Here is a 25621-nt window from a genome sequence, read left to right as displayed (position 1 = left end):
CAGGCGTCAGGCATTTCTTCTCCTGGAGGGGTCGAGGGTGATAGGGCTTCTAGGAAGGGGTTGCAAGCTAATATACTAACCAGGCTGTCTATACTTGAGGGCAGGTCTGGTGGAGTTGTAGCCGACAGGGATGCTGGTTCTAGTGGTACAGATGTGGGTGCTGTGTCAGCGGCTGGAGCATCTGAAGTAGGATCATCTTTGGTTCCTACTGGATTTGGAGGTAAGTCCGGGAACAATTGGCAGGCTGGTGTTGGGCAGGCGTGGCCATGGGGTCCTGCCTTGATGGCTGGGCAGGGATATCCTGCTGTGAGTCCGGGAGTGCCTGCTTCCTCTGAGTCGGGGTCCCTGTCAAATTGGGCTTGGCCTAGCGAGCAAGGTGGCCCTGTGGGGCATCTGGGTATGGCGGGTTCTCTTATAGGCACACTTTCTCCTTATGGGATGGTGCCTTTTACATCTTTGCCCTTTGGGGATGTCGCCTTGCCGTTAGGGGATCACTTGCTTCTGGCAACCAGGGAAAAAATCCTGGAAAGGGAGTATGTGGATATTTTTTCTCTGTTCTTTCGAGAGTTGAAGAAAAAAAATAAGGAGGAATTGGATGAGAAGGAGAAATTAAAAAAGCAAAAGGTGGATAGGACTTGGGCAAATTGGCTTCCGGGGCTTTGTATTTATGCCAGGGTGATTGCCCGGGCGCAGCTTTGGCGGGCAGCTGCCCTTTTCCAATATTTAGATATCATTTATAAGAGCTACACGGCATTTAGCGACCCTGCCTGGTTGGAGTACGATCAGGAATTTCGGATGAGGGCTGCCCTGTATCCTTCTCTTCAATGGGACCGTATCCATCAGCAGCTGTGGCTGCAGGTCATGTCTCCGGCTAGGCCTAACTTGGGTGATCACTCCGATAGCGGTCACCTGGTCAGCAGGTCATCTACAACATCTTCGACTTCATCAGGCTCTCCCTGCGGCTCAGCGGGGCAGGCGGTTCAACCCCGCTTGCTCTGCTGGGAATTTGGCTCTCTGGGAGTGTGTAGCAGAAAGGCTTGCCAGTTCAAGCACAAATGCCCCATGTGCGGTGGGTCCCAGTCCTTTGACAGCTGCCTCAGATCTCGGGGACATAAGAATGCAACAAAGCTTGGTGGGGGTGGAGGATCCTATCAAGCTAGAAAAGGGGCCCAGCCCGATAAGGGTGGGGCTTCTTAAGCATTGGCTGTTGAGGTACCCTCGAAGGGCAGATAGTTTGTATTTGTTGAAAGGTTTTAAAGTTGGTTTTAGGATCCCTTTTCAGGGGCCTTGAGTCCCATTTATGTCTGGGAACCTTAAGTCAGTTAAGAGGTTGGAACAGGTTGTTAGAGACAAGATTGCTAAGGAGTTGGCAGAGGGTAGGATCTTGGGTCCCTTTTCACATCCTCCAGTGGGTACTCTTAGGGTTTCGCTGTTGGGCGTGGTGCCAAAAAAGGCGCCTGGTGAATTTTGTTTGATTCACCATCTCTCCTTCCCCAGGGGGAGGTCTGTGAACAATGGGATTCCCAAGCACTTATGCTCAGTTAGGTATACTAGCTTTGACCAGGCGGTAGCCATGGTGAGGCGCTGCGGGGTAGACGCTGAGTTGGCAAAATGAGATATTAAATCTGCATTTCGCCTTCTGCCAGTGCATCCTGATGATTTTGAGCTTCTGGGGTTTTCTTTTGAGGGCCAGTTTTACATGGATAGAGCATTACCAATGGGCTGCTCTGTATCATGTTCTGCTTTCAAGTGTTTAAGCACATTCTTGGAATGGGCCGTGCAGGAGAAAGTGGGTTTACAGGAGGTCGTTCATTACTTGGACGACTGCCTTTTTGTGGGTCCCAAGAGGACTGGGCGTTGTGGGCTGCTGCTGTCTGGCTTTATAGAGCTGCTGGAGGAGCTTGGGGTCCCTTTGGCTCCAGAGAAAATGGAGGGTCTGACCCAAAAGTTGACATTTTTGGGGATCGAGATTGATACTATGGCGTAGCTGTCCAGGGTACCTCTTCAAAAAATAGTTGAATTGAGGGCTAGGATTTTTGCCTTTCTTCTTTAAAAGGTTATCTTGTTAGAGTTGCAACAGTTAGTAGGGCATCTCAACTTTGTGTGCAAAGTGGTTGCTCTGGGGAGGGCTTTTCTTAGAAGACTCTGTGATGCTATGGCAGGGTTACGCTTGCCTCAGCATAGAACACGGGTTACCTGCAGCATGAGGGATGATTTGAGGGTTTGGCAGGAATTTTTGGAGTCCTTCAATGGAGTCTCCTTCTGGAGAGAGGACTTGAGGCTAGAAGCTGAGATTCAGGTTATGTCTAATGCTGTAGGGTCTTTGGGTTTTGGAGTCTATTTTCGCGGACATTGGTGCGCAGATAGTTGGCCAGACTCCTGGATACAGGTAGGTGTGAACCGAGATCTTACGTTTCTTGAGTTCTTTCCCATTTTAGTTGTGGTTTGGCTGTGGGAGAAGGATATGGCCAATCACAGCATTCATTTTTGGTGTGATCATATGGCGGTAGGCCATGTCATTAATTCCCTTTCATCCAAATCCCGGCAGTTTGGTGAGGGCCTTCACTCTGCGTTGTTTGCAACTTAATATTTTGTTTTTAGCCAAGCATGTTCCTGGGGTGAGTAACAGGGTGGCTGACGCTCTCTCTCGTAAACAGACAGAGAGGTTTCATCAGCTGGCCCCAGATGCCAACAGAGAGGCGGTGCCAATGCCCCAGGAGCTATGGCTGATTGGAGAGCCGAGGCCTGCAGAGCGATAGGCCTAGCCATTGCACCTAGCACCAGGAAGCCGTACAAACAGGTTGTGTGGCAGTTTGAAGACTTTAGGGCTGAGGTAGGGTATCGCATTGTTTGGCCCCTCCCAGTGGAGCAGTTGCTCCATTACTGTGTTTCGCTTCGAGGTAAGGCATTGGCCGTGCGATCCATTAAGGGACACCTGTCTGCATTGGCTTTTGCCAGTAAGGCACTGGGTTATAGGGAGGAAACAGCTGATTTTCGTATTCAGAAAATGTTGGATGGGTGGGCCAGAGAAGCCGGACCCAGGGTAGATACGAGGAATCCTGGGGAGGGACGGTGGCTTAGTGGTAGAGCATCTGCTTGGGAAGCAGAAGGTCCCAGGTTCAATCCCTGGCATCTCCAAAAAAGGGTCCAGGCAAAGAGGTGTGAAAAACCTCAGCTTGAGACCCTGGAGAGCCGCTGCCAGTCTGAGAAGACAATACTGACTTTGATGGACCAAAGGTCTGATTCACTATAAGGCAGCTTCATATGTTCTTCATATCCTATATCTCCGTCGATTCTGCGGGGTTTGAAGGGGATTTGGGATGTGGTGTGTGCTTCTTCTTTTGAAGCATGTTTGTTTCATTCCACGTCTTTAGTAGCCTTTTTTGGGGCCAGCGAGCTGGTGGCACAGTCCAGAAACGATGTTTCTGGCAAGGCTCTGTTGTTAAGGGACCTGAAGCTATCTGAGGGTAAGGCAGTGATCACTGTCCATCGCTCTAAGATGGATCAGTTGCAAAAAGGTATCGTACTTGAATTGGGTAATTGTTCAGAGCTTGAGCTGTGTCCGGTTACTGCGTTGGCTGCTTATTTGGCAGTCCAGGGACCCAAGGATGGGTTTTTGTTTTGCCATTATGATGGTAGCCCGTTGACGAAGCATCAGTTTTGGGCAGTAATGTCACGGGCTTTGGATGATCTGGGGTTGACTGGGGTACGGTTTGGGACCCACTCCTTTAGAATTGGGGCAGCCTCGACGGCTGCCGCCATGGGGTATCCTTCCTCCTCCACTCAGCACTTGGGCCATTGGTGTTCATCGGCCTACAAGTCTTACGTTCGACCTTTCCTCAGGCCTTAAGTGACTTGTTTGTTGGACTGTTACTGGTTCTGTTCTTGTTTAACTGTTTTTTCTCTTTAGATGCTGTTGTTCCTGCCAGAGGAGCCGAGTTCTCATCTGTGGCCATAGCCACGTGTTTTGGGCCGCTCATCAGGCGCAGAGAACTTTGGTCGGATCTCAGCTGGGACTCAGCCAACATGTTTGTATTGAATGGTGGGGGCACCGGGGCCTTCAGTGGCCGGACCTGCTGCTTTTGTTATTTCAAGATAGTGTGGGTCCTCCTCCTCAGATTTTAATCGTTCACCTGGGAGGTAATGATCTGGGGCTTTTAAAGGGCAAGGCCTTAGTTTGGCAGGCCCGCGATGATTTTCAGTATATTAGGGAGCGATGGCCTGGGACCACCATAATTTGGTCAGCCATGCTGCCCCGCCTCGTTTGGCACTGTGCTTGGGACCCTGCAGCTATTGAGAGGGCCCGGTATAAGACTAATAAGGAGCTTAAGAAGGTGTTGGAAGGGGGGTTGGGCCACTATCTGCCCCATCCGGATGTTTCTGCAAAATTTCCTGACCTCTACAGAGGGGATGGAGTACATCTCTCAGAAAAAGGTAATATGCTTTTCTTGAGAGATTTGCGGCAAGAGTTGCGGGTGGCTTTGGGCACTAAGCCCTAAGTAGAGACTTGGCCTTAGTAGTGGCAGGTTTTTGTGGTTTAGGGCACTTTGCAGCTAGGGGAGGACTGTGAAGCATCCCCCTTTTGGGGAATTAGGGGTCTGGCATGATCAACCTTGGGGTTTGGTGACCTGGGGTGTGAAGAATGCAGACCGTCCTGGAGGCTCGACTAGAGGGTGCCTTCCATCAAGATGTGCATCTGGGTTTGGGGCCTCTGGTGCATGCCTCCCTGCTGGGCCTGCCTGGCGGGAGCTGAATCACACAGCTACAGCTGGGGTGCTGGGTCTCTCGCCCGCTAACGGCAGGGGACCAATCGCGGTTGGGTACCCTTGCCGTTTATTATGATGTTTAATAAAAGTGGCCCAAGTTTATACCAATGCATTGTGTCTGACTCTTTACTCCGACCTCGGGGGGCAATCTGAGGCTTGCAGCCAGCAGCAACGCTGCTAGGCTGCGTTAGCCTGTTTGCCGCCCGGGAAGGAGAGAGTCTGTGTGCGCCGTTTGGGAGCGCAATGCTGTGGGCTGGGCTTGGCAGTCCTAACAGCCAGACCCCGCACTTCGCTGGCAGTCCTGCAGATTATCGGCTCTCCCACCCACCCTGTATGTTATGTAGGCGGTTGCTGGTTGCCTCATTTGGGGAGCCAGGTAGGAATTTTTTACGCCCCAGCTGATTGAAGAAGAAGAAGAAGATATTGGATTTATATCCTGCCCTCCACTCCGAAGAGTCTCAGAGCGGCTCACAATCTCCTTTACCTTCCTCCCCCACAACAAACACCCTGTGAGGTGGGTGGGGCTGGAGAGGGCTCTCACAGCAGCTGCCCTTTCAAGGACAACCTCTGTGATAACTATGGCTGACCCAAGGCCATTCCAGCAGGTGCAAGTGGAGGAGTGGGGAATCAAACCCGGTTCTCCCAGATAAGAGTCCGCACACTTAATCACTACACCAAACTGGCTCTCTACACTACACCACTACACCAACTCTCTACACTTAACCACTACACCAACTGGCAGTTGCTGGGGTGTGTTTTTTGCCTACCCTACATAGCAGTGCAGTGGATTGTGGATTTGGCTATCGGGAGGTGCTGCTAAATAGGAGGTAACTTTGGTTGGCAGGTTTTTGGGGTTTAGGGCACTATGCGGCTAGGAGAGGACTGTGAAGCATCCCCCTTTTGGGGAATTAGGGGTCTGGCATAATCAACCTTGGGGTTTGGTGACCCGGGGTGTGGAGAATGCAGACCACACAGCTCCAGCTGGGGGGCTGGGTCTCTCGCCCGCTAATGACAGGGGAGCAGTCACGGTGACCCCTAGCCCTGGCCAGGTCGCTGACTGAGTACCCTTGCCATTTATTATGATGTTTAATAAAAGTGGCCCAAGTTTATACCAATGCATTGTGTCTGACTCTTTATTCCGACCTCGGGGGGAAAACAATATTCAGTGGAGAAAGCCTAATAGAAAGTCCCATTCACATTTGCTCCATACTTATGGCATCTTCCCATACTGTTGCAAAAACTGATTGACTACAAGAGGAAAGGGCCAGCTGCATAGCTACTTCTCACCTGACTGCTGTGTGGCCAAAGTGATGGGCAACGATCAGCAGGAAAGGGACAATGTAATTGTCCCCACTCACATGGCTCCTGTCTCCAGTCACTTACTGTAAAGGTATAGGATGATGCTTCACAAAAGTGGCCCTGCAGCTAGCAATAAATGTGAATAAGGTATGAATTAAATATGAAAAACATGTCATCTTAAGGGAAAATGCTTTTTAAGCATAAGGAGTCTAAGAAACTTCACTAAGGAAGCATGTTAACATTTACTGAAGAGTAAGAAAGAAAAGGCTCCCTCCATTCACAGGCTCAAGCCAAATATTATTGAAGTTATGTGCCAGTTCTGTTTATCCTTTTTTGAGGCGCAACAACCAAACCCCTCTTTACCTGGCTTCTTCAGCCTCCTGCTGAAGCTGTTTGGCCCTAGTGATGTCCCCAGCTGTTTGAGCAATGATGCTTTCAGGACACTGCAATTTTGCTGCCAAGTTCTGGATTTCATTCATCTTCCTGAGGACCATGGCAAAATCAGTTGGAAGGTGAAGGGAAAGGACATAATCGCTGACCTGCTGGATAGCAGCTGCATCAGTGTCTGGCTCTGTAAAGATTACAAAGGAAAGTCAGATGAAGAGCCCATGAAATTACATCTTCCATTCAATTCCATAACAAGCACTCATGTTATACAGAAGTTGTCATCAAGGGTTTAAATCAAACAAAATGACATAGCTGTATAGTAAGGAGCAGACAAGTCTGTCTCTCTTCTGAACAAAGAAATAAGCCAAGTCTTAGCAGATACTGTTACTTAACATCAGGCCTGGCTCTGCCACTAGGCAAACTAGGTGATCAGCTAGGGCAGAGGTCCCCGGGCCCCAGACCGGTACCTGTCCATGGCCCATGGCCCACACACACACACCCGTGAGCTTTTAAAGTGCCCGGAAGGTGCTTTCCCTAGCTTAAAATCAGAGGGGAGGAGGCTCCGTGGTGGGGGTGAAGAGGAGGCACCGCGGGGGGCATGGGGCAGCAAGATTGCGCAGCTGTGCAGCATGGGGGGGGGGAGGCCAAATTCAGTTCCCCCACCCTGCCGATCCCTGGTGCCAAAAAGGTTGAGGACCACTGGGCTAGGGCATCAGCCTTCTTGGAGCACTGAATTGGGCACCCCATGTGACTCAGTGACGTTATCAGTACAGGGAGGGGGAGTTTCCAGAAGTTAGGCTTGCCTAGGGTGCCAGATAGTCCAGGGCCGGCAGCCCTGCTTAGCATACAGAAACCTAAGCCTTGCTGTGATGACTCACATTACAAAGACTTTCCAAAGGCAAATAAATACAAATTACTTTTGGAAATAAAATACCTAGAAAGTTATTTCTACATCTAATTTAGTTTTTTAGAGTAAAGTATGTTGTACTTTTTTCAAAACCAAAAAGGATAAGAGCATTTTGGGAGACTGAGAGCAGAATGGCACTTAGGAGAGTAAGGAAGGATACAGACCTTGCCATTACAGACAAATTACATGCTTGACATTAAAGTATATAAGAAACCCTTGACAGTCTTTTATTTTTTAAAATATGTGAAACAATTTTAGGAAGATGTGATCCCAGTGGAGGGACAGCAGGAGAGGGGTCTGCTTAGTGCATTCCGTACATGTCCCAAGTGCATGTTAATGAGACTAAACACACATACGTAGCCCTTGATGAAAACTTCTGAGTGGGCATGTGATTTGGAACAAAAAAAAATGACCCTGTAAAGAAATGGCTCTACACTACCTCCTCCCCCCCCATCAAGGTCTATCCCTTCCAAAGCTGTGTTTCATTTTTTAAAAAGCTATGCAGGATTCCTTTCCCACATTTGCATGTAACGACTCTGAATTATCAAGATTCAGACTGTGCAGAAAGTCAGCCTTTGCCTAGAAAGAGCATATGTTAGGGTTACCAATCCCCAGGTGGGGCCAGGGGATCCCCCAGTTTGGAGGCCCTCCCCCCACTTCAGGATTATTAGATTATTAGAGGGGGGGGAGGGAAATGTTTGCTGAATGCTCTATTATACCCTACAGAGAATTATTCCCATAAGGTGTAATAGAAAATTGATCTATGGGTATCTGGGACTGGGGGTGGGCTGTTTTTTGAGATAGAAGCATCACATTTTCAGCATAGCATGCAGTGCCTCTCCTCAAAACACCCCCATGTTTCAAAAAGATTGGACCAGCAGGTCCAATTCGATGAGCCCCGAAGAAGGCGCCCCTATCCTTCACTGTTTCCAAATGGAGGGAAGGCATTTAATAGGCATGCAGTCCCTCTAAATGTGATGGCCAGAACTCCCTTCAGAGTTCAATCATGTCTGTCACATCCTTGCTCCTGGCTCCACACCCAAAGTCCCCTGATATTTCTTGAGTCAGACCTGGCAATGTTAGATAACAGCTTTCCACAGTTATGTGCTCCCCCCCACACACACAAACACACACTGCTGTCAGTAATACTTCTCTCTCTCTCCCCCATCTTTCTACTTGTAGACATTTTTCAAAGCAGTAAGTAACAGACCCATCACTATATCGCTGAGCTCTAAAGATTTTCTGTCCTATCATCCCACCTAAAGTGCCCCTCTAATTTTATCCACTGAAATCTTTTATTTTCATAACCCACTTGCTCTGTGGCACTACAATTTTCATAAAAAGGAGATATATTGTTCCCACCTGACAAAGAGAATACTTCAGCAACATATATAGATTTTTAAATCAAGAGCCCCAAGAAGGCTGGGTGAATGAGTGCTAAGGAAAACAAAGACCATTTTCGCACACAGCTTTCCTCACCGTCACAATCCTGTTCCCTCTGCAGCGTCTGGTCAGATTTCCCACCATCTGCGCCAGAGTTACAGGAAGTACCGCGGCTTTGGGGTAGCAAACGTAAACTGGGTTTTAGCGGTTTATATTTGCTACGCAAAAGCTGCAGCACTTCCTGTAACTCTGGCAGCACTTCCTGTAACTCTGGCACTGGATTTATACCCCACCCTTCACTCAGTGGCTTACAATCTCTTTCCCTTCCTCTCCCCACAACAGACACCCTGTGAGGTGGGGAGGGGCTGAGAGAGCTCTTTCGAGAACTGCTCTTGAGAGAGTAGGTCTTTAAAGAACTGTGACTGACCCAAGGTCACAGTAGGTGCATGCAGAGGAGTGGGGAATCAAACCTGGTTCTCCCAGATTAAAGTCTGCACACTTAACCACACCAAATTGGTGCCCAGGAAATGGTGTGAAGTGTAAATGCTATCCATTCCCTACAGATCACAGTAACATCAACTTTAACAGGGTGTTTGCTTTCCCCCGTGTGTTTGTGTGTGTGTGTGTGCAAAGATGCCAAATATAGTCCAAGGTTTGCAAACCTAAATTCTTCCACCATGTCCCAGTGTCTGGTTGTGCCTAAGGCTAACCACCTTCACCTCGCTCCCTGTGCTCAGGTCTGGAACTGCACATGGGGGTTTGCAGAGCCACCCCACAGTCCAGTCCCAAAACTCCTGTTCTTCAATCTGGCTTCCCTTTCCCCAAACCAATTCCTGTAGCTACTGGGGCAGCAAGGAGGAAGAATTCACCCATCTCTACTCCCCCCTTCAGTTAGGAAGTGAGGAAGGAGCCAGCCAGTCAGCCAGCAAGAGGTGCCTGGAACAGGGGAATGGGGAAAGAAGTTTCACAGTGAGTTCTGTCACTTGCCCAGCCTGAAGCAGCCCTTGCCAGTCCTGAAAATCCTGCTTGGGAAGACTTCTTTCTTCCTTTGTAAATCTCTTTGTGAGTTAGATTGAGGTGACAAAAGAGGAGGTCCTACAACTGATAGACAAATTAAAAACTAATAAGTCACCGGGTCCGGATGGCATACATCCGAGAGTTCTGAAAGAACTCGTTGAACTTGTGGATCTTTTGACAAAAATCTGTAATCTTTCATTGAAATCTGCCTCCGTTCCTGAGGACTGAAAGGTAGCAAATGTCACCCCCATCTTTAAAAAGGGTTCCAGAGGAGATCCGGGAAATTACAGGCCAGTCAGTCTGACTTCAATACCGGGAAAGTTGGTAGAAAGCATTATCAAGGACAGAATGAGTAGGCACACTGATGAACACGGGTTATTGAGGAAGACTCAGCATGGGTTCTGTAAGGGAAGATCTTGCCTCACTAACCTGTTACATTTCTTTGAGGGGGTGAACAAACATGTGGACAAAGGAGACCCGATAGATGTTGTTTACCTTGACTTCCAGAAAGCTTTTGATAAAGTTCCTCATCAAAGGCTCCTTAGAAAGCTTGAGAGTCATGGAGTAAAAGGACAGGTCCTCTTGTGGATCAAAAACTGGCTTAGTAATAGGAAGCAGAGAGTCAGTATAAATGGGCAGTCTTCGCAATGGAGGACGGTAAGCAGTGGGGTGCCGCAGGGCTCGGTACTGGGTCCCATGCTCTTTAACTTGTTCATAAATGATTTAGAGTTGGGAGTGAGCAGTGAAGTGGCCAAGTTTGCAGATGGCACTAAATTGTTCAGGGTAGTGAGAACCAGAGAGGATTGTGAGGAACTCCAAAGGAACCTGTTGTGGCTGGGTGAGTGGGCGTCAACATGGCAGATGCAGTTCAGTGTGGCCAAGTGCAAAGTAATGCACATTGGGGCCAAGAATCCCAGCTACAAATACAAGTTGATGGGGTGTGAACTGGCAGAGACTGACCAAGAGAAAGATCTTGGGGTCGTGGTAGATAACTCATTGAAAATGTCAAGACAGTGTGCGTTTGCAATAAAAAAGGCCAACGCCATGCTGGGAATTATTAGGAAGGGAATTGAAAACAACTCTTTAGCTTGGAGAAACGTCGACTGCAGGGTGACATCATAGAGGTTTACAAGATAATGCATGGGATGGAGAAAGTAGAGAAAGAAGTACTTTTCTCCCTTTCTCACAATACAAGAACTCGTGGGCATTCGATGAAATTGCTGAGCAGACAGGTTAAAACATGTGGAATTCACTGCCACAGGAGGTGGTAAAAATTGGCCACTGTGTGACACAGAGTGTTGGACTGGATGGGCCATTGGCCTGATCCAACATGGCTTCTCTTATGTTCTCTGCATTCGGGAGTGTGGGGAGGCAGGAGCCTGGCAGCCAGCCGAAGGGCCAAGGGTAGCTGGGGAGGGGGGGAAGGGAAGAAACAGTACTGGGGTTCTCCAGAGCAGCTCCCAGTGAAGGGAAGAAGAAGGAGAAGGAGGAGAAGATGATGATGATGATGATGACAACGACGACGACGACGACCATATTGGATTTATATCCCACCCTCCACTCTGAATCTCAGAGTGGCTCATAATCTTCTTTATCTTCCTGCCCCACAACAGACGCCCTGTGAGGTGGGTGGGGCTGAGAGGACTCTCACAGCAGCTGCCCTTTCAAGGACAACCTTTGCCAGAGCTATGGCTGACCCAAGGCCATTCCAGCAGGTGCAAGTGGAGGAGTGGGGAATCAAACCCGGTTCTCCCAGATAAGAGTCCACACACTTAACCACGACACCAAACTAGAAGTACCAGCAGCAAAGATCCCCAAGTGGTGGTGAAGGTGAGAGGGATGGCCATGGGGGAGGGGAGCTGCTAAGTGCCTCCTGAAAAAACTAAATGCCCCTGATTTTTAAAATCCTGGCTATGGGCCTGCCATGGACTGAACTGAGGACCTTCAGCAAGCCAAACAGATGTTCTGGCACTGAATCAGGGCCCTTCCCCAATTTGCAGAGGGTTTTTTCTTTTCTGATTCACAGATATTTTGTTCAGAATCACAGTCAACAATAGAAGCTTTAATTAAATTTGGCCTAATGACAATATAGAACTATTTAAAAATTTCATGGGTATACAGTCAATATTTGAATTGATGCAAAATTTATTATGCCAGGAGACTTCCATCTTGCGAGACATGTAGGCTAAACTTTTGGAAGCTGTTCTAAGTTTAGCATGTCCTTTCTCTGAACTACAGAAGCATATTGCCTTTCTTCTTTTTCTCATGAGATGTGGCCTTGATTTGAAAGAGAGTTCCCGCATGTTTTAAGCAGAACACAGGAAGTAGCCCACTTGATAACCTTTTGAATAAAGCTGTGAGCACGAATACTATTATGCAGAATGGATTCTATTTCAGTACAGAGGAGAGAAATCAGACAATGGGTAGAAAACATTGTGTACGAACACATGTATAAAAAGGTGGGACTGTCAACACAATGCCATTTGTCAGAGTTGAAGGAATTATATTGTAATATCCAGCCTTAAATAGTTCCTAACATGTTAATCAATTAATTGGCTTAATAAGTGATACAATTTCACTTGTCCTGTGCTGCTCAATACAAAACCAGTAATTTTAGAGAAAGGGATCTAATGGCAGGGAGTAATTTGCCTAAAAACGACACAGGAAGTCTGTGGAAGAATAAGGAAACAGTGCTACAATGGACATAATCTGCCTTATTCAAAATAAAATTGGGGGTATTATGGCACACTAGTATTTGTAACATAAAGCACAAAACATGTGGCCTGCCACATAGGTATAATAAAGTATAATGCACTGTACTACAAACTCAAATGAGATTAAAATCTCAAATAAATGCAAGGCTGAGAGCAATAAAAATACCCATTGTGTGTTTTACAACTAAAAAGGATTAAAGTAAGTTGCTGTTTTAGAAAGAAAGAAAGAAAGAAAGAAAGAAAGAAAGAAAGAAAGAAAGAAAGAAAGAAAGAAAGAAAGAAAGAAAGAAAGAAAGAAAGAAAGAAAGAAAGGAAGGAAGGAAGGAAGGAAGGAAGGAAGGAAGGAAGGAAGGAAGGAAGGAAGGAAGGAAGGAAGGAAGGAAGGAAGGAAGGAAATATACTATGTAGAATTTTTTTCTTTATTTGTTAAATATTTTAAAGTCATTAAATAAGATAAGCTTTCTACTAGCTTGCTTGCATGCAGCCTAGAGAGGAAACTAGAAGGAAGCCAGGGAAGGAGGCAGAAGTCTGAGTTTTTCAACTGGGGGGAAGTATATGGGGGAGGGGGCTCCTGAGGCCAAACTATCTGGTTTTGTTCAGTTGTCAGTTGCTTAGATTTAAAGAATAGCATTGGCTTACAGAGTGCCTGCCTATTCCTCATGCTCAATTTGCTATTTGCAAAGAAACAGATCCCACAAAAACACAATATGTTTCTAGTACTTCTTTACAAGCACAATGACCTGCGGTAAAGATACCCCTGGAACTCTTTAGAGGTCTGGGGATCTCATCATTTTCACAGCATTGAGATAAAAGGGAAGACAAAATGAAAATATCCTTGTCATTCCAAAAGTTAAGTTATACTAAGGTTGTCAGGTACCCACTGGTGGGGGCGGGCGGGAGACATCTTTGTTTCCCATAGCTTGCTGTCATTCTGGTGGCTGGCTTCAGAAAGATAAAGCAAATAATAAAGGTGATTTCTACAGACACATGATGTCATGCCAACAGAGCCCCCATGTCTCTGATTCCCACTTTTATTACACATACTTATCTCAGCATACACATCCCAGATGACTGCTCAGCTCTGATTGATCTATGATAAAATGTTTAGCTGTACCCTTGATTACTGGGTCAATATCCCTGATTCCTAAGGGATAGCACAGCAGGGATCACACACATCAAATAAACTGTGGCCTTTGGAAGAATTCCCATTTTAAAGTGATTGTAGCATACCTATATGTGGTTCTTGCAGTTGTCCAGTTTTGCACTCCATCCCCCAGCTTCTATCCAGTTGTTGCTGCTACTTTTTTTACATACATGTTGTTTTAAACACTGCCTTCTGACCTTACCAGAGAGAAAGCTGCGAACTTGGCGGATAAACTGCTGAGTGTGTCGGATGTCTCCATCTATCTGGGTCCTGGTTGTGCTCATTTTGTCACCCAGACTTCGGACATTTACTTGGATCTGGTTGGCAGCAACTTCTGCAGATCTTATCTGTTAACATGGCAGGCAGAGTCAGAGTCCGTGGGATATTTAATTATTAATTTAAATAGGATTAAACTGGCTTTTCTCCTAAAAAAAAAAAAGAAGACCCCAAATGGAGTGCAGGACAGCCTTAAAACTTCAGGCTCCTATTACTAATTGCAGGGATATCTTTCAACATGATTCTCTATTCCCTGTTTTTTGGCCTCCCTAATCAACCTCAAAGTGGACCTGGAAGTCTTCTGGAATAGTAACTGACCTCTAGACTACAGAAGTCAGATCTCCTGGAGAAAATATCAGTTTCAAAGCATGGATAGAGTATCACATAACCACTGAGCTCTCTCCAAATTCATTTCATTTCATTTTATTCGAATTATATCCTACCCTCCCCACCGAGGCGGCTCAGGGTGGCTCACAACATAAAATTCTAACAATAAGATTAATGAATATTAAAATACATTAAATAGTTTACAGCAGTTAAAACAAGAAAACAAGAAAACAATCTATCAATGTGCTATCCTACAACCTTTCTTTGGGGTTTTTCAGGTACCGGTCAGTTATATGCCAACCGGAAAGGACTGTCTTACAGGCCCTGCGAAACTGCCCAAGGTCCCGCAGGGCCCTCACCTCTTCCGGAAGCTGGTTCCACCAGCAAGGGGCTGTAATCGAAAAGGCCCTGTCCCTGGTTGACTTCAGACGGGCCTCCTTCGGCCCGGGGATTATTAGTAGATTTTGAGAACCAGATCTAAGCACTCTCTGGGGAACATGTGGGGAGAGACAATCCCTAAGGTAGGCAGGTCCTAGGTCATATAGGGCTTTAAAGGTAATAACCAGCACCTTTTACTGAACCCGGTATATTATTGGCAGCCAGGGCAGTCCACGGAGCCCCGGCTGAATGTGCTCCCACCTGGAGAGACCTAATAACAGCCGGGCGGCAGCATTCTGCACTAGCTGCAACTTCCAGGTTTAGCACAGGGGCAGCCCCATGTAGAGGGCATTACAGTAGTCCAACCTTGAGGTGACCGTTGCATGGATCACTGTTGCCAGATCGTCATGTTCCAGGAAAGGGGCCAGCTGCCTTGCCCGCCTAAGATGAAAGAATGAGGACTTAGCAGTGGCTGCTATTTGGGCCTCCATTGTCAGGGCAGGCTCCAATAGTTCCCCCAAGCTCTTGACCCTGTGTGCCTCACCAGAACTGCTTCCAAATCTCCAGGAATCTCCCAGGCTAGAGTTGGCAACCCAACCAATTTTTCAGTTACCTGCCATCTCTCATGGGGGGATGACTAATTCTAAAAAGAAGGATTAGTGTCCTGGCCCCAGTGTTGGACCTCCTGATGGCACTTGGGTTTTTTGACCACTGTGTGACACAGAGTGTTGGATTGGATGGGCCATTGGTCTGATCCAACATGGCTTCTCTTTTGTTCTTATGTTCTTAAGCATTAAAAAGACTTATAGGTATTTTAAAAAAAAAAAAGAAAAGAAAGAAAAGAAAAAGAAAAGTAACAGAACTGTAACCATCACCTCACCGCAGCAAAGTATTTATTCCTCCTAATTTAATTGCAATTTATTCTTCGAGGTTTGTACTATTCCAGCATTGCATCATGACCCCTTGCAACGCGGCTTTTTTTGAGCAGGAGTGCACAGGAACGCAGTTCCAGCTGGCTTAGTGTCAGGAGATGTGGCCAACATGCAAATGAGTTCCTGCTGGGCTTTTTCTACAAAAAGTCCTGTGCTAAAAAATGGTGACATCGGGGTGTGTGGCCTAATATGTAAATGAGTTCCTGCTGGACTTCTTCTACAAAAAAAGCCCTGTCTTGCATTATGCTCATTTACAAGGCAACATTATCATGCCATTTGCACCACACACTGCATTTGGGTACAGGAGAGCTCAAGCCCCAGATTAGTAGTTGAATGCTTGACATTCAGCAATTGTGCTAGTGCACATGTACAACAATTCATACTAAGAAATCACATAAATCTGGATTAGATTATAATTATAACTGAAGATGTCTGTTCCATGTTAGATTTCATAACATATTTACAAGTTCAAAGAACATTTACAGCACACAGCATGCATTCTCCCTCACCCTCTGTGATGTCACTTGGAACCCAATTTCCCTCACCCCAATTCTGTTCTGGACACCCACCATCTGTGTAGCCTCCTGTAGTCGAATGCTTAATTTATGGATCTCTTGAGCAGTTTTCCTGGCAGTGTGGATGGAGTTGCTAGAACGTGAGAAGATCCCTCTACAGCCCAAACCTGGGTCACATTCTGTGGCATTTTGCTGAGGACACAGTTCTCCAAGACATTCTCCAGGAGTGCAAATCTCTGATCTGATGCTGTTGCACATCTAAACAAAGCAACCACACAATTAATTGAACTATGCGATCAACTGGGGGGGGGGATCCCAAACAATTCAAGGAGCTAATAATCCTAACATGGTCACAAAGCCATTTCATCTCATGTATCATCATTGGGAGCCTTTGTGTTTTACACATATTTAATTGCTAGTGTTCCCAATTCACTGTTACTTTTATACCAGTTAGAGCCATTTATTCAACTGACCCTAAATTAACATTAAACACTGTGCAGATGTAATTGGGAAAAAAATTATCATAAAGTAACAGAAAATGGTATGAAAAACAAAGACTTATAGGTGGGGTAGATTGGCCATTAAGGGCACTGGAGAAAGTCCTGAGTAAATAATGCTGAGCAGATAATCTTGAACAAAAGAAATACAGCCATAGCAACAACCAAATAAAGCACCCAAAGGGAGAAAGCGATTGCATCCTGCTAAATTTCTGCCTCAGTTTTCAATATTACTCACATTCATATGAGGTGGAGTCCCTAAGTTTCAGATGTAACTAGAATTGCTGACATCCCTACCATCCCCACAATACATTCGTTTTCATTTGAAAACACTACTTGATAAACAGCAAGATGAATGGTTGGTGATTTTCAGGGTAACAGGAGATGTTGGTATGAGTCTCCATGGCAATATCAGAACAACAAAAAATAATAAAAATGAGAGACCTTGGCTAATAATATCTACTGGCTCATAAGATTAAAGCCACTCAGTCTGCAGTGAGAACCATGAGGAACAAATTTCATTGGATACCAAATTATTCATATATCACCAGATAGAGCAATACCAAGTTTAGCAAGGCTCAAGCAGATGTTGTTATATGTGGGCCTTCAGTGCACATTTGTGATACATCCACGGAACTTTATTGACTTTGCTGGATTGGTAGTTTGCCATCTTTATTAATTGGTTTGTTTCTAGGTTTTAATTTGATTTTTATGTGGAAATTGTTCTTATCTGGTTTATTGGTCTTATTGTAACCCACCCTGCAGGATAGAAATCTCAAGAAATAATAATAATAATCGATTGGATTTATACCTGCCCTTCACTTGGAGTCTCAAAGCGGCTTACAATCTCCTTTCCCTTCCCACAACAGACAACCTGTGAGGTAGGTGAGACTGAGAGAGCTCTGACAGAAACTGCTCTGGAGAGAACTGCTCTGAAAGAGTTATGACTGACCCAAGGTCACTCCAGCAGTTGCATGTGGAGAAGTGAGGAATCAAACCTGGTTCTCCCAGATGAGCGTCCATGCATTTAACCACTACACCAAACTGGCTAGAATAAATATAAATAAGTTAGTTTCACCTTGTTGATAACTGGAGTCAAGTTTGGAGAGAAGGCTAATTCTCCCTGAAGAACCTCCAATTCTGAGCCATGGTCTGTAAGACTGCTTTCTAGCTCCTCAGTTTTTTCCCTGTTTTGCATGGATTGAGTCAGCAGTCTAGAAGATCCAGCTATACGCAAGCTGGCATTGGAAGATGTGTGGTGTGATGAACTGACAGTCTTGAATGCTCCTGTGGGAGCAAAGGAAATCGCAGTATGAATGGCTCCATGACTCATAAATGCAGCATTACTTCCCAAACCCTCAATACTTAATTTTACCAAGGGGAGAGTGGGGGAGGACAAAGAATGTACTAGACCTGTGAATCACAAAGATGTCAACAGAAAAGTACTTGGCAATTACCTTTCACATCTACTGTCTCCACTTTCAATTGATTTTTTTTAAAAATGCATCAAGGCAGTAAAAAGGTTGGGAACTGGAAACATATGACACAAAATGGAGTGCCTGCTACGTCTGGCTCCACATAGTCATTCTATTTTATCAGAACATAGCAAGTCATATCTCCCTCCAACAGGGCCAGGAAAGGAGGCATCCCTGAAGATGATGCAGTAATTCATCAAACAATTCAATCTATCTGGAATGTTCCATCATCAAATTGAATTAAGGCTTAAATAAGAGCAAACATTCTGCATGGATCCAGACTAGCTAATGGTTTAACTGTAGCAATGTAGTGGAAAATACTGACACAATATTTGTGGTTTATTCACTATCCCAAGACAAATTTCAATCTATCTTAAGTGACCCAAATATCTCCCCCCGCCCCCCGTCAAAAAAAAATATCTGATTTTGATAGCATAAATCAGTAGACCTGTATCCAACAATCTATGAGCAGAATGGGAAGTCATCCCATATTCCTCCTTGTTCTGCAGTCCTTCCCAGTCTCAGGAAATATCATTCTGGTATTTGTGCATAAGAACAGCTGCACAGTTTGGAGGGGTAGCCAGAGTGAGGGGGGACAATGCTTCTCCTCCCTCTTTTGCTAGTACATTTCCACAAAAGAAAGGGGGCAATTTCATTCCCTCCCGCCTCCTCACTGTACTCTCCCTACCCAAATGGCTATTCATACAAACTAGGAATGACTTTGTCAGGATTGGAAGGGGCTGTAGGATCAGAGAAGAACATAGGAAAACTCCATGCGCCTTTCATATATAGATGGTTAGATATAGGTCAGTGTGATGGGTGTCTGAGGTGGGGGAGGTGCTTTCCCATCCCTGAAAACCTAAATTTACTACTTTATAAAATATACCCAGAAAGATACACACTTCCAATTAGCGAGCAAGAAGTCTAGAGCAGGGGTGGCCAAACTTGCTTAATGTAAGAGCCACAAGAATAAATGTAAGATGTTTGAGAGCCACAAGACATGAACATCGGATGTTTGAGAGCCACAAGGAAGGAAGGAAAATAATGAGGGGGAAGGTGGAAAGAAAGCAACTTTAACTTTAAATGTATTCTCAAGGTCGCGGCTGGCTTGGCCTGGAGAAGTAATTTAAACAGGGAAATTATTTCTAGCCAGCTGATGGGGTGGTGGGAGCTTTGAGAGCCACACGATGTGTGTAAAAGAGCCACATGTGGCTCCCAAGCCACAGTTTGGCCACCCCTGGTCTAGAGAAATCTCAGAGAGACCTTTTCCCTTCCCCAACTAAAATCATTTCAGTGGATTCGCTTGCTGGTGTATTTCAAAGTTCCCTAACCCTGTTTCAGACACCCACAACCTGGATATACATTTTAGCATGTGGAGGAATGTTTTATTTGTTTAAATTCTCCACTCCCTTGCTTTCATATTCAATAACTTCAACCCAGAGAAAAGGTGGCATCCCTACATGCAAATTATCAAGGCCACAAAAAAACCTTTCAACTGAGCTTTGTTCTTCTCTCTCACACCCACCACAATAACAGAAGGCAGACAAATACAACTCAATCTCTCTGTAAAGCAACTACAGTGATATTCAATTAGGAGTAAACCCTTGTGAACTCAAGATCTTTTATACTCTAAAATGAAAAGAAAACTAATTGCAAAAATGTGTTTCAATAACCTGGTAGATTAGTTGTATGTGAGTGTGCGTGTGTGTTTTAAACTCCCATGAACCATAAATCAAGATTCTAAACTGGAATTAAACCAAGGCTCCACACCCCAAAATGTGGAGAGTAAACACACTCCAATTCAGCAAGGTGACTGAATTTTGATATCTTGACAATCAGAGATTGATCAGGCACTGAAACTGTGGATCCACCTCCATGTACAAAGGGAGGGGAAAGGAGCAAGATGAGTGCATGAGCATAGCAATGAGCAGTTTGTTGTGATGTCAGAGTGCAACTTCAGCTGCTTTTCTTCTTTTTTTAACAGCACTAAGGCCATAGATTCAGACTCCTTGACAAATGGCATCCAGAGGCAAAGTTGCCTTTAGGGGCTAAATAGGCATTATAAAGTCAGCTTTCAGATTAAGAATGTGGTTTCATCTGCATATTACTAGATATTGCACATAGCATTTGCAATTGATTTGCCTTACCCACACCTGACAATCCAGTTGAACAACTCATATAGTGCAATATCAAACTGTGTGTAGATGCAGCCAATGAAACTGATGTATGGAAATATTAATAGGACCTCTACTTAACAAGCAAAACCACTGTTACTAATTTCTTTCTCAAAGGGCATTTTCATATATGAAATTGCGAGAAACTCTCTGAGCCTTCCATGTGTGAGTGCTGTTAATATGGGACAGAAAGTGGAAGAGAGTCATCTTGAAATAAAAAGATACATTTCTGCCAGCATAAGTTTCACTTGTGGGTTGCAGTCATGGAGAAAAGCATTGAATGCTATTATTTATGTATTTATTTGTTATCAAAATACTCAAGGCTAGAGACCGATAGCAATTTTGAAGATAGGTAAAGGTTGTATGGTTGAGATATGGTTGCCCTTGGCGCAAACAACTCTCTTGCCTAATGGTAAACACTATGACACACACACACCCAAAAAGGATACCACTGTGGAGAAACAAGCTTGATAATTTTTTTAGCCATGAGAAAAGACATCCACAATCTGTCTTCAGCCCTAAATTATTTACAGTTTTAAAGAGCTAAAACACTATTAGGGTTTGTAGAATCTTTCGGGCTCAAGTGCCGTGTTTTACTGGAGAAAGTTTTTCTTCCAGACGTTTCGTTCTCAGCTGTGGAGAACATCCTCAGTGGCGTTGCAGCCGGAGCAGGCGCTCTGACCTTCTCGGCTGCTGTGCATTGAGTGGGGCCAGGGTTGCTGGAGAGCTGCTATTTCTAGGCTGGAGGGGGTGTGGTGGAGGGCAATTGGTTTGTGGATGTACATTCCACAGAACAATCTGCACAGTCAACAACTATCTTCCTTATCTTCACACCCCTTCCAACCCTCCCAGCAATTAACACAGAACAATGGTCACATTCAACAGCCAGTTTCCTTATCACTACCCTTCCAGGAAGCCCGACCAAACAATGGGCACATCCACAAACCAATTGCCCTTTCACCACACCCCCTCCAGCCTAGAAATAGCAGCTCTCCAGCAGCCCTGGCCCCACTCAATGCACAGCAGCCAAGAAGGTCTGAGCGCCTGCTCCGGCTGCAACGCCACTGAGAATGTTCTCCGCAGCTGAGAACGAAACGTCTGGAAGGAAAACTTTCTCCAGTAAAACACGGCACTTGAGCCTGAAAGATTCTACAAACCCTAATGATGTTACCAGCCGTGAAAACCTGAAATCTTTGATAGCTAAAACACTGTTTGTGAACATGGCCAGAATTTCTTCTAAGGGGTTTTAGGAAATACAGTTTTGTAAGAGTGCACAGAATTCTCAGAAAGAAATCTGTTTATTTACAGTACCGGATCTTCAAGGATTATCAGTGTCCTGACCTGTTTTCACCATGGGACTGCAAAAATGTAATGTGATAGATTGTAATTTCTGAGCTCTTAGAGATTGCCTTACAATTCTTCAGTATCTGAGACAGGATTTAAAATCAGCAATATGGACCTCTTTTAAAATCAAGCATTTGTCCCATTCACAGCAGTAGAGCATCCACCACAAATCAAGAAAATCATAATACCTGACAAATCTGCACTGCGACTAGCTTCAAACTGTGCTTTCTTATTTTGATATTCTGTGGTAATCAGAAGCAGGCTTCTTGCAAGAGCATCCATGTCTGTGGTTAAGAAGGACATTTCATCCATAAGAGGTATCTCAGATCTTAAATCTGCAACGGTTTGCCTGAAATTATACAACAAAACACATACTTATGGCATAGGCAAGAGAAAGTGGGGTAGGAGTTAGGGGCAGCACACACACCACATGCACACATGGAGTCCTACCTGTGCCTCAAGCTGCAGGTGGGCAAGAAAAAGAGAAGAGCTTGAGTGATGGCCAGCAACCCCTTTAGCAGGAAGAAGAGGGATCAAGTAGGACAAGTCCTCTCACATGCATCATGTTCTTCCCCTCACCACATGAGAAGCAGCTTCTCACTCTCTGTTTCTCTCAACCCCACTCTGCCCATGCTTCCATTCTGAAGCCAGTATGCTACTTTTCTAGACTAAAGGGCTTGAGCTTGTGGCCTATATCAGGGGTGGCCAACGGTAGCTCTCCAGATATTTTTTGCCTAAACTCCTATCAGCCCCAGTCAGCATGGCCAATGGCTGGGGCTAATGGAAGTTGTAGGCAAAAAACATCTGGAGACCTACCGTTGGCCACCCCTGGCCTATATTTCATCAGCAGAGTGTTCCTGGGGTATTCGATGAAGGAAAAAAAGCATAGAAAGCACACTGCCCTACATAATTTTTAATTTAAATTAACAAAGGCTGAAGTTGCAGTAGAAGAAGTAGAAGTAATCTCCTTCCCCTTCCCCTCCCCACAACAAACACCTTGTGAGATAGGTGGGGCTGAAAGAGCTCTTTGAGGTAGGTGGGGCTGAAAGAATGGCTCTTGAGAGAACTGCTGTTTGGACAACTGTAACTGACCCAAGGTCACTCAGCAGGTACATGTGGAGGAGTGGGGCATCAAACCCAGTTCTCCCAGATTACAGCCTGCATTCCTAGCCACTGCACCAAAAGGTGAAACAACTGATTTAAACTCATTATCAGTTTTACTGCACAACTTGATTTGCAAGCTATTTTACAGTCCCTTAGAGGGAAAGTGAGATTTGTCATTCATATTTTCATTTTCTACATAAGGAAATAGGATAGTGACTTGCCTGAAGATAGCCAGTAATCACAGACAAATTCCAGACCCTGTTCCCATCTCATATGAAAAAATAGTTTTAGCAGTAAAACATATGGGCTCTTTTCTACGTATCATGGGCATTTCTAGTGTTACAAGAGGCAATTGACAATCCAGCAGAAAATGCTGGGGGAGGTCAGGGACAGTCACTTCTTGTGCAAAACCAGAAGTGATGTCATCATATTGGGCAACACTCTAGAATTCACCCCAAATTCTATGGTTAAAGTGATACTAGTAAGCCCCTTAATTTTTCCCCTGCTGGTCTGTGAAGTAGCTGCAGAGAATGGGAATGTGAGCCAATGGCAGTCACAAGGTTGATGCCCTGTAGGCAATCTTTATTTATCACAAGTTAAAAGAAAGAAAACACTGTTTACCTGAGTGTATAAATGGTGCTGGCCACCTGATCCAGCCCCTGCTTTGTTATGAGAGGATTTCCCAGGATCCCTTGGATGTGTTGAACTTCACCTTCTGCTTCCAAGAGGCGAGTACTGAAGCCGGAGCTGAGTGTTCCCAGTTGTAGCCCCTGAGTGGAATTTTTCAGGGTGGCCTGGCGCAAACCAAACCTATGGATATCCTCATCATAAGCCTGGAAGCAGGGGTGGCATGCCTCACAGCTGATGTGGCTGCCGCAGTAACCCCGCTGACACTGGTCACAGCGGTCTCCAGTAAAGCCAGAGTGGCACAGGCAGTTGCCTGTCAGCTTGTCACAGCCCACTTCCTCTGTGCCCCGGAAATTACAGTCACATGCTATTGAATGGGGAAGACAAAGAGAAAGGCATGAAACGCTCAAGAATGTTTAAGTGGCTTGCTGGTGGTAGACTAACAATGTTGCCTCACAAAGGTATACTCTTCTAGGGCCAAAACTATATACTTTGTAATCACCACAGGGACTTGTAGTAGGATGCAAGCTGTGAGTTTCCCATGGGATCTCAATTCTGAAGCACTTCAGGCGCCCAGTTTGGATTAGGACCATGGCACAGGGGCATGGTTGCCATTTTCTCAACCTGAAAAGCCTCTTGGGGTGGGGGCTTTACTTAACTCATGATGTGCAATTGCTGCACTTTTAAAATATATTTGAGGTAATAAATTCTATGTGAAAGTGTTACACTGTTACTAACATCAAATAGAATAAATGACTACTTATAAGATACATATCCCTGAAGCATCTGTGACATTTATCCTGCTTTTTCAGAAAAGCTAAACCAGGCTGCTATGAAGCAGGTTTCAAGTACAAAGAAAGGGAGGCAGAAGGGGAAGCACTCTTGGTATATACCAAGTTTTCTTATTTCACAGTCCAACAGGAGACACTCCCCAGAACTCCAGAGAAAGAAAGCAGTTCCAACATTCTGCTTTTTAAATTGTTTTCCAGACACTATCCTGTGCAACAATAATAGGCCAAATCAAGGGTGGCAGGGGAACAGAGTTGCAACAGATACATGGCAAGAAGTAGAAGAGAAAAAGGCTACCAAATATCAACAGTAAGGTCTTGTGGAAAGGGAGCAGCAAGACAGGCATAATCCTTGACAAGATACCCAGTAACTTACAGGTGGGTGCAGAGACTTGTATCCCCTACCTCTGCATCCTGTCCTGACATCTCCATAAGTCTGGTCTGGGCAAAACCGTATTTCAGAAGCAGAGCATGTCAGGCCCCCATAGCCTTCTCTGCATGGGCACTGTCCTGTGAACTGCAACAAGAGGAATGGTAAGAAAGAGAGACACAAGCAGTCAGAAAAAGTTTGGACACAGTGCCACAGAACTGGCTTTACTAATTTGGAGGACAACTGACTAGACCAGAAGGTGTTTCCACATCCAAACCACAAAATAAGTGGACTACTATATTCCCTCCAAGAAGACTGGCTGATGTGAAGGATTCCAGGCAGCCTGCTGCTTCAAACCTCAGGTTGAGATGCCTGCCTATGGATAGTAAACTTATAATAAGCACTTCAGCCTGCAGGGTATGGGTGCCCTTTCTTCATATACTGTCTTCTAGGAATACTGAGGGGCAAACAGGTACTATTTTCCAGCTAAAAAGCCCAATTCTAAAGCCAGCTACAAAGTCCAGTAGGCGGCATTACATCAAGAAATTGTGAAGACTACAGTTCTCAGAACATATATCAGGCAGAATACCTGGCATAGGACCTGCTGGAATGCTCCCACTTCTTTAAAATATACACAAAACTAGCCTAACCTATATAAACTCAGCTTTTGCATGCTTAGAGGTTTTTATTCATAGGAAACCATTTAAATATACAACATGCAACCCTTGCCAAGATGTAGACTACCCAGCTCAGGTAGGAGTTCTCCTGAAGCAGCTTGTCGTCCCCACAGCCATGTGTAGCTCCCCGAGCCATTTCAGCTCAGGAAAATGCCATAGAGGAAGAAGAAAACTGCAGATATATACCCCATCCTTCTCTCTGAATCAGAGACTCAGAACGGCTTACAATCTCCTGTATCTTCTTCCCCCACAACAGACACCCTGTGAGGTGGACAGGGCTGAGAGGGCTCTCACATCAGCTGCCCTTTCAAGGACAACTCATAGGAGAGCTACGGCTAACCCAAGGCCATTCGAGCAGCTGTAAGCGGAAGAGTGGGGAATCAAACCCAGTTCTCCAAGATAAGAGTCTGCACACTTAACCACTACACCAGACTGGCAGAAGTCTTTCCTACCCACACTGCAGTGTGAATCCAAATTGTGGCCCTGTGGCAAATTTGGCCTTTTGGCCCTTTGTAGTTGT

At 45.4% G+C, this 25621-nt stretch overlaps 1 protein-coding gene across 1 annotated transcript in view; it reads right to left on the bottom strand.

The window, feature by feature from the left end:
- Positions 1 to 25621, bottom strand: part of LAMB3 (laminin subunit beta 3) — an 86810-nt gene that overhangs the window by 9152 nt on the left and 52037 nt on the right. Inside the window, exons 12-18 of the mRNA XM_060231253.1 lie at positions 24460 to 24571; positions 23261 to 23633; positions 21724 to 21884; positions 17621 to 17829; positions 16100 to 16303; positions 13820 to 13964; positions 6429 to 6636 (exon numbers count right to left, since the gene is read on the bottom strand). Coding sequence (XP_060087236.1) covers positions 6429 to 6636; positions 13820 to 13964; positions 16100 to 16303; positions 17621 to 17829; positions 21724 to 21884; positions 23261 to 23633; positions 24460 to 24571 — 1412 coding nt within the window. The remainder of the gene's footprint in view (positions 1 to 6428; positions 6637 to 13819; positions 13965 to 16099; positions 16304 to 17620; positions 17830 to 21723; positions 21885 to 23260; positions 23634 to 24459; positions 24572 to 25621) is intronic.

This window comes from Heteronotia binoei, chromosome 2, assembly GCF_032191835.1.
Source record: "Heteronotia binoei isolate CCM8104 ecotype False Entrance Well chromosome 2, APGP_CSIRO_Hbin_v1, whole genome shotgun sequence".
In the NCBI taxonomy this organism is placed as follows: Eukaryota; Metazoa; Chordata; class Lepidosauria; order Squamata; family Gekkonidae; genus Heteronotia; species Heteronotia binoei.
The sequence above is the reverse complement of the archived record's forward strand: the minus strand, read 5'-3'. Positions and strand labels throughout refer to the sequence as shown.